The sequence below is a fragment of the Doryrhamphus excisus genome, chromosome 8 (assembly GCF_030265055.1).
Source record: "Doryrhamphus excisus isolate RoL2022-K1 chromosome 8, RoL_Dexc_1.0, whole genome shotgun sequence".
Classification (NCBI taxonomy): Eukaryota; Metazoa; Chordata; class Actinopteri; order Syngnathiformes; family Syngnathidae; genus Doryrhamphus; species Doryrhamphus excisus.
In genome coordinates this window covers 16,853,292-16,862,511 of record NC_080473.1, presented here as the reverse complement: position 1 = coordinate 16,862,511, position 9,220 = coordinate 16,853,292, and the positions used below count along the sequence as shown (strand labels likewise).

General features: G+C 45.4%; 1 protein-coding gene across 1 annotated transcript in view; it reads right to left on the bottom strand.

The window, feature by feature from the left end:
• Positions 1–3,127: 3,127 nt before the first annotated feature.
• Positions 3,128–9,220, bottom strand: part of LOC131134922 (short transient receptor potential channel 4-like) — a 100,095-nt gene continuing 94,002 nt past the window's right edge. The window contains exons 5-13 of the mRNA XM_058080627.1: positions 8,526–9,044; positions 5,930–6,266; positions 5,716–5,855; positions 5,308–5,621; positions 5,032–5,227; positions 4,748–4,942; positions 4,412–4,453; positions 4,250–4,339; positions 3,128–4,172 (exon numbers count right to left, since the gene is read on the bottom strand). Of these exons, the coding sequence (XP_057936610.1) occupies positions 3,657–4,172; positions 4,250–4,339; positions 4,412–4,453; positions 4,748–4,942; positions 5,032–5,227; positions 5,308–5,621; positions 5,716–5,855; positions 5,930–6,266; positions 8,526–9,044 (2,349 nt within the window). The 3' untranslated portion in view covers positions 3,128–3,656. The remainder of the gene's footprint in view (positions 4,173–4,249; positions 4,340–4,411; positions 4,454–4,747; positions 4,943–5,031; positions 5,228–5,307; positions 5,622–5,715; positions 5,856–5,929; positions 6,267–8,525; positions 9,045–9,220) is intronic.

Here is a 9,220-nt window from a genome sequence, read left to right as displayed (position 1 = left end):
ATAAGATGGTAGATTGTGTAGAAAAGCACCCATGTGCTGTGAGTGTCCATATGGAGGTGTGTACTTCTGTGTATATATTCATATATGTGTGCATAAGTGTGCTCGTGTATGTGAATGCGTGCGTGTGAATGTGTAATTGTCACTGAGAATGACAAAAGGAGAGAGACTGCCTTCTACCACCCAGCAAACCCCGCCCCGCGCAGCCAGGTCAAGCCCCCACCGCCAGAGATCCTCCGGCCCCGTAGGTGCGGGCAAAGCCAGGGCCGACTCCCCAAGAGCCGCCCCCGAAGCACCTCCCCGAAGAGACCAGCAAGAGGCCATGGAGGAGCAATCCCAACCAGTAACAGGGCGCCAGCAGGCCGGAGGAGAGCCGGACCCCCGAGACCAGCGGGAGACCATACCCCACTAGGGCAGAAGGGCATCGAGGGCCACACACCTGCGGGCACAAGGGCGCCCCCGCCAAGCCGGAAGGGAGCCCGTCCACGGCCGGAGGCGCCGCCCCCCGCCCCCCGCCCCCCACACACCCCCAGGAAGCGGAACCCGGCCCGCCCCAGGTAACCCCAGGCCTGACCACCGACATAGGACCGCCCCGGCCAGGACAGAAGAGGCCCGGGCCCACTTCCCCATGGAGGACCAGGCGGCAGAGTTGGAACGCCCTGCACCAGACCCGCGCAGAGCCCACCCCCCGTATATCTATATAGCCATAAACACACACATGCACACACACACACATATATATAATTATAAAGAAACTAATAATTATTTATTTATGTATTTAAAACAATAAATACATAAAATCAGCTCAGACACACGTGCACACCCCATCCACTCAATATGCACACACGCAAGCACACACGTCCCGTCCCCGGGTAGGGCGTCCGGGGCGTCATGAGGCGGGGGACCCAGGGGTCTGGTTAGGCCCTGAGCCCAGGGAGATACGGACCGCCAAGGGATAGCACCCCCACACCCCCCTCGACCACGGTGTCGGGGCTACGGCAGTGTGGCAGACAAAGGAGCGGGCGAGGGGAGGAGGCCCCCACAGGGGCAAGCGGAGGGGGCGTGCTCCACCGCGCCGGCCGACACCCGCCGGGCAGCTCACCCCCGTGAGGAAGAGCCATAGCTCCAAATCATGGGGAGGCCAAGCACCAGAGCCGAGGAGTCAAGACCAGCGCAAGGCCACCGATGGACCTCACCATCCACCGGGATGAAATGGCTACACCCCTCTGTTTGGAGTTGTAATTTGCTAAGTATATATGTGGAAACTGTGGTGAGTGAAATGTATGGGCAGCTGCTTTGGAGATGTGAGTCTCTTGCAATAGGACAATGTCTGCTTGGATATTCTTTAGATGGTTAAACATTTTTTGTCTTTTTTCTCGAGACCTGACTCCCCTGACATTCCAAGTGACAAATTGCAATGAGGACATCCTAGACTAGCTTATGGTGATGTGTGTGTATAGATGTGCAAGTGTGAAGTATATGTACCTGTAAGCATATACATTTAAATATATGCTTAAATTGCATATGGGCATATTATAATGTAGTCCTCCTGATCTGACTAGTGAAGGTGTAATATTGGTGTATGCATGTGTGAGATATGCGTGTGTGTGTAAGTGGCAGTGTTGTAGTATTATGTGTCAGATGTACAGTACGAGCCACCTGTGTGCATGCATGTGTGTCTTTATGTACAATGTTTGTATTTGCCGGTTTGTGATTAAGTGGGTGTGTGTGAACTGTATAGACATGCTGCTGCAGAAAACAGACAAGTGACAAACAGGAATATAAGTGAGTGAAAGAGGGGAAAGACAGTGAGAAAGTGTGTGAGACAGGGAGGAAAGGAATAAGGTGACATGCAAGGGAGAAAAATGGGGAGTAATTTGAAGGCAGAGTGCAGGCGTTAACTGGGGATGAGCTCGTTAGGATATACGAACCTTTATCATGTTGCTATGAAAAAGTAGGATGTTACCTTACCTTACCAATCATATTCAGTTACCATGTTAGAATGATTAATACAGCCACGGTGTAATTTCACGACCGCGTTATAGCTGTCCATTAACAAAGAGTTTGTCCACTGTGATGACAGCTCGGCACCCCCCTTTTTTCGGATAGGGAACAGGCGACGGCGTCCGTCGAGGATCTCCCTTGGAAACTGGTCGTTCACGCTGAAGTCCGTCCCCTTCAGCTCTCGGCCTCGGCCTTTCACCTGCTCCTTCTGTTTGAAGTGTTCAAATTTTGCCACGATGGGTCTCGGCCTTCTATTTTCTGGCTTCTTGGCTCCCAGGCGGTGGACGCGATGGAAGGTGATGTCCCCGATGACGTCAGCCGGGAGCTTGAGCCGTTGCGCCATGAAGGTTCTTAAGGATTCTTCCGGGTGTTCCTCTGATTTCTCCGGAATTCCTGCAAAGACGAGGTTGTCCCTCATGCTTCGAGCCTGAAGTTCCAAGATCGTTTCCTTCATGGACTTGTTTTCCTGGCGGAGTTGTGAAACTGTCGGTGAGGGACTTCACCGATTCGCGGAGGGTTGTGTTCTCCGTCACCAAGGAGATTATTTGTTTTTGGCTGAAGTCCAGAGACTCGCGGATGGCCTGAAATTCTTTATGGAGTACCTCGACAAGAGCCAGGCGGTCGTCCAAGCAAATCAGCCTGTTGTCGATGGAATCGAGGATGTCCTTGATGTCTGTGCCTGGTGGCGACATCTCCCCAGGGGAGTCCTCAGGACGGCTACGCTTGGAGTTCGGCGCCTTGGGTGACTTGCCCATGACGATACTAGCGAAGCACCCGTCGATGTACTCCTCCAGATCTTCCAGGTTTGTTTTTTGCGAACTGTAACTTTTCCAGCAGTTAAATATGTTGGTTTATATCTAAAGATACTTTGCGGATGTTTAAATAGTTAAGATTGTTTGGGAGTGCTGGTATTCCGCTTGTCTGACTTGCGCGCGTCACGTACCCTATCGCGAGATTACAGCATCACGCACCTCCTATTTTTTTTAATCACAACATGTCCTCACCTTCTTACAAAGAAGCTAGTTGCTAAGTTACAAAATGACAACTGTAACTGGAAGTCAGCTATGTAGCCCGTGTATGATTCCATCACTGGGGACTCTCAAAAATGTTAACACAATACCTGTTTTTATAGTTTTACACGCATAAAACAATTTTAAATGCATATAAATGGTAAATTAAATGGCTATTCTTGATTGTTATGAAAGACACAATGTGGCAGTGAGACACAACAAATCCATAAGTTAATGGATTTGCTGGATCATATTACAGCGTATTAGCATTCATTGGCGGTGAGTATCGATAAAGTTTATTTGTTTACTGATACAAACGACAAAGAGGTGTCACAATAATTTAGTGGGGTGTTGTGCTGAGAGTAATGTTATATGCATACAAAATTAATGTTTTGAGGTTACTCTAAATATGTGGCCCAAAAATGCTCCAGTTTGATCATAACATAGTTCTTACTGAAACCTCATGCAAACTTGAAAATGTGATGTCCATAATGACTGAAGTCAGTCATGAGGGGATGCATGAAATATGCTATGACCTAATTAACTACTTGACAGGATAGATGGAGGTTGGAATGAATATGTAAGTTCTACTATCTAATAAACGACCACAAAAGAGATTAAATAACATCTATTAATTGTATAGGATTAATGTGTGTATCTTTTTAGGTCCTTTTTTTCCTTTGTGCACAGCTTGGATGAATGATTCTGCTCTTGAGCTTGCTTGTCTACTTTATCCATGACTTCCACGATCACCATCGGACTTTGAAGCTCTTGGTTTCGTCGTCCGGCTTCTGAATTCTTCAAGCCCTTCTCTAAATGACTTTCATCACAGTTCTGAGAGTGCTGTCTGGTGTGTCTCTTATAGATCCCAGCGTCATCCAATTGTTCTTTGTCACTTTTGACAGAAGCAGCCGAGACAACAGAATTGGTGATTGGAATATGGCAGGTATTTGCAGCTCCACTGGGCCTGCTGGTGGTCATGTCAAACACCTCCAGCCTCTGTTGCAACTCATCCGTGAAACACTTTGGGGAATACTTGAAGGCATTTCCCTGGTAAGCAAAGGGGGAGCTTGCGATTTTCCCAGACCCGCGACCGTGGGGTTTGGCCTTCATCATTCCTAGCACCTCGTAGCGAAAGCTGGAGATGTCCTGCTTGAGCTCCTGTTGATATTTGAGGTCAACATCTTAACAAACGGGATTACAAAGTACAAAGAACAATCTTGTTGAATTTGCACTACCTTGAAGTTCTCTTCAGTCAACCCTTCCTCTGTCTTGGCATCTCTGATCATTGCAGCCACATATCTCTTTACGAGGTTTCGCAAAACCTCCTGGAAAAGTACACAATACTAATGGTGATATTTATGCAAAATACATTATTCGGAGTAACGGAGTCATCTTACCTGATACTGGTGGTTTAGTCTGACGTTGTCTGCTGCACGTCTCTACAATTAAAGAAACAAATGGCCCATTGATAATATACATTTTGTGTAGTAGCAGATTGACAGGTAACCAAGTCACCATTATTTTTCTAGGATTTGGCCTCCAAAAAAAACAAAATGAAAAAAGGTACTTGGTGGTTCCCTTAGTGGCGATCACATTCACTCTTAAGCAAACAAAGCGCACTACTACCAGAGCAAACACACCAGTTCCATTTCACCAAACAAAACAAACCCTACCCCACTGCTAATCTACCATCAGTTGGAAGAACTACAAGGAAATAAGATGAAATAACTTACCCCCAAACTTTCGAAGGTTTCAAGCCTTTTTAGGCTAGGCCTCTTAAACAATCGTGCTTTTATCCATCCTGTCAGATAATAAAATGACTTGGGACTTGGAATTATATTGAACGGAGATGGCAAAGTCCCTCCCTCTTCAAAGTAGCTCATCCATAATTTAGTTCTGGCAAACTTCCACTCTATATCTGCATGATCCTTGAAAGAAAACAGCAATAGCAATTTATCAGAGGCTTTAAAAAAAAGAACACAGAGATGAATGGGTGTCGTTTAACAAGGCTACTCACTGCAATGTGCTGGTACGAGTTGTTCATCATCGCAATTAGCATGTTAAGCAGCACCACTAAAGAGATGATGTTGTACGTGCCGAACATGGTGGTTCCGACAAACTCTGTGAATTCATGGTCCGGCTTCACTCGTGTCACGTAGAGGGAAATCAGGCCAAATACGGACCAAAATAATGACTGCAGTGTTTCAAATAACCTGCAAAACAAATAAATACAAGAAATGTTCCCTGCTGATGAACAAGGATATTTATTATACATAATACACTTGTACCGTACGTTGAGAAAGCGTTGTTTTGCTGAATACAGCGGATACCCTTGCAGTTGCTGCCCTCATCGGTTTCGTAGTAAAAGTAGAGCTGATTGAGACCATTGGCAAAGGCCAGCAGCACCAGGCAGTAGATGAAGAGAAACTTGAGGATGTCCAGAAGCATGCGGCCCAGCGAGATCTGCAGGGGGCCCAGGTGGGAGTTGGCGGTGAAAAGGCAAATGAGGCGCAGGGAGCTAAAGATGTTGGCAATGGCGAATAGAGACTCGGCTATTAAGGTCGGGTGCCACATTTCCCAGCTGCCTCGGGGTTTGTGTCCACTGTACTGGAAGATAGATCCAGGATATCATCAATGACACTTCCTGTTGGACTTTTGTGCTGATGTGATCACGGTGCACCCTGTGATCCAGGATTCCTACCTTTGCATAGGCGACAATCTTCAGAGAAATTGTTGCAAGATACAATGAGTTCATGATGAAGTCCATTATGTTCCACCAGTCATCAATGTAGTCTTGGAAGCCACTATCCCACATCTGCTTGATCTCTGTCCATATGAATCCTTGAAGAGCAAAAACATGTTTCTACTGCTGCCATGAAAGACAAATATGTCAACAGTTTAGCCTTTTTTTTTACCAAGTACCCAGGGTAGAATCATCCATTCCACCAAGGTAGGAGCCGGGCCCTGAAAGTCGCGTTGCGGGGCAGCGATGTGTTGTGATGCCAAGAAGAGCAGGAAGAGGAACGTCAAATAGGAAGCCGTGTGACAAATGAACTTGATGAACGGCTTGCGGATGAATAGACCGTAGCGGCTTTTCGGTGAGACCAAGTAGAAGATGGAGAGGACTGGGTAGAGGAGCCCTATGAGGATGCATGTGATGAACTTCATTGCCCAGTGACGCCTCCTCCAGCCCGGGAACTCATCATACCACCGGGAGGCCAGCAGCTGTTGACAGTTGGGCTGGGCGACAAACTAAGAATGAGAGAAAGAAATAAAAGATAACTGGGAGAGTAATAGTGCATGCCTTTTTAATCAAAGAACATTCAGTAGACAGAACCAGAATCAGGTATATTGCCATGTATAGTTCACACAGCACAATGAATTTGTTCTGGTGGGTTGGTACAACAATAAGCATCGTGAGGGAAAAAAGGTAGAACATAAAAATGTAAATAAAAATTTACCAGTGCAAAACAGCAGACAAAGCAGTAATTACTTAGACACAGAGAAGTAGAAAGAAGAAATAGGCTTCAATCTACTGCTTTTGGGCGTGTTGAGTTGTTAAGCATGTCAGTACACCCTTTACCATAAAACACTGAACATTTCAGAAATGATTCACAATCCCTTTTATTCTTAAACTGTGATTTCCGAAGCATCTACAAGACATATTTTGGTGGTGATGAGCGATCAATTCAATGTAACCTCATTAGAGCCAAATGGATCCACATAATGGGGTGGATGATGAGGTCATCTTTCCATGCAGAATCTCCTTAAAGTTTCCTATCGGCCGTTGGGAGTGGCCATATTGCATGTTGTGTCACACTCCATGTGGCACCAAGCACAGGATTTGTTTGGATTGAGATTGAAATCTGCTGTTTGCAGATTTTTGACACATGCTGTTAGTAGCAGGAAGTGAAAACGTCTTCATTGAAAGATGGGACCATCTGCTCTAATAATGCGGACAACCTCTAAGTGCTTGTAATGTTCTATAACCACCCAGCAGATGCATCTCTTCAAAAAGTACCACCTGTAAAAAGTATGTGGTCATACCATTGTTAGCACTGCACTAGGCTATACATCATCAGTACAACAAACTTTTAATGTACTGTTTTACTGGTAGTAGCCTTTATTTCACTTGTATTTTTGCTCAGTTGATGTCTTTAGCCTTTTCCCATCAAGGATTGCATTGTTTGCTGGATTGGGCTTTTTACACCCTTAGTACATACATTTTGCATTTAAAAATAGGGGAATAAATAGGCCAAACAATCGCGGAAAAAATCTGGTGGAACACACGCTGGATTGCTTAATTTATTTTCAGGTCTTGATTTTATTTTGCGGGGCCGCACGGTGGCAAGTGGTTAGCGTGCAGTGTGTGTTCTGTGTGGAGTTTGTATGTTCACTCTGTTTGTGGGTTTTCTCCAGGTACTCCGGTTTCCTCCCACATTCCAAAAACATGCTAGGTTAATTGGCGACTCCAAATTGTCCATAGGTATGAATGTGAGTGTGAATGGTTGTTTGTCTATATGTGCCCTGTGATTGGCTGCCGACCAGTCCAGGGTGTACCCTGCCTCTTGCCGAAGACAACTGGGATAGGTTCCAGCATACCCACAACCCTAGTGAGGATAAGCGGTATAGAAAATCGAATATGAATTAATTTTATTTTGCGGTGACAGGATGCGTTGCTTGAGTGGTGTGGAATGGACCGAATTTTTTTTCATGGAAGTCATAACAAAATATGGAACTTTATTAAAAAAGGGGAGGGGTGACAGATACCTCTCCTGATGCAACCTACCGATTTAGCAAGGAATGGGACCATAATTGGTGATCTCCAACTGCTGGCTATTCGGCCCTGGCTGGGAATCAAACCCATTCCATCTGTATGTACACCATCTGGTTTGAATTGCACCACTGTGTGTATAATGTATGTATAATGGCCAAGCATGAACACTTTCATCCACATAATTGTCTAATCTAATTCTATGAACAAAAAATGTTTTTTATGGGGGCAATGCAAATTGGTGCAAAACTGATTATAAATAGTATCACATAGTAGTATCAGATCCTAACCGTGACCCCTAAAGTTCTCCTAATGATTAAAATATTATGAGTTTCATCACATCTTTGTCATTATCCCCAATTATCCAATTGTCATGGGGAGTGAGTTGGCAAGTGTATGCATCACAATCAGAACCTGCCTTGCAATTACATGTCCCCCAGGACATCTCAACCCATTTAGGCCCATTTGTGGCTCATCCTGATGGTGTTCCTCTCATCTAGGCAACATTGTTGTTATTCAGTGTGTCACATTTATGTTTTTGTCTCTTTCAGGAGCACTAACGAATGTTTTACAATACATATCACCACATAAATACACACCAGAAATGATGGATGACTAATGGCTAATGGAGACTACTGCTAAATATAGCCACCTGATTTTGACATGATTTCGATCACACCTTCATAGTGTGGAGATACATTTACACATAAAAAAAAATTTTCCTTGTTGTTCCTTACCTCTTTCTGGCAGTATTTGATAGCTAACTTCACCCGGGCCAAATCGTTGACATTCTCATCTAGCAGGGGGTTGATGTCGTCACGGTAGTTGAGGATGATTTCCAGCTCTTTGGAGCTCCTGGTCTGGTCCAGGAGATCCTTGGCAAATTGTTTACACGTATGTGACAGCTCCTCATACTCTGATTTGAACTCGTTCTCCACCCTGCTGAGCTCCTTCAGCTCCCAGCTGAGCTGAAAGGCCGTGAGGAAAGGGTCCTCGCTGGAGAGTGCGATGAGAGACGGGCTGGCCAGGGCCTTGTAAATATTGAGGCGGGAGTGAGAGTGGCGCAAGCCATCCACGTCCAAACTGGACACACACTCCAGGCAGTTGCACAGTACAGCATGTGGTTGTGGTATGGAAACACCTCGCTGCACGAGTAGTTTGATAATCTCATAGTTGTTGGTGTGGGCAGCGAGGATAATGGGAGTGATGTCTGGAGTGAAGTCTGAAAACTGTTTGTCCAGCAGAATTGGTGGGACCTTTACAGAAGAGACAGAAATAATAGTGGAGTCTGAGTAAGTAACATCAATTAGATCAGCAACCATGGGCCGGATGCACACTTAAATGACCTTGTTGCTTTAGAAATGAAAAAAAATCAAAAAGTATCTGAATCCTCGCTAAATAAGTTGCCAACATTGATCCCTCCCATTGATCC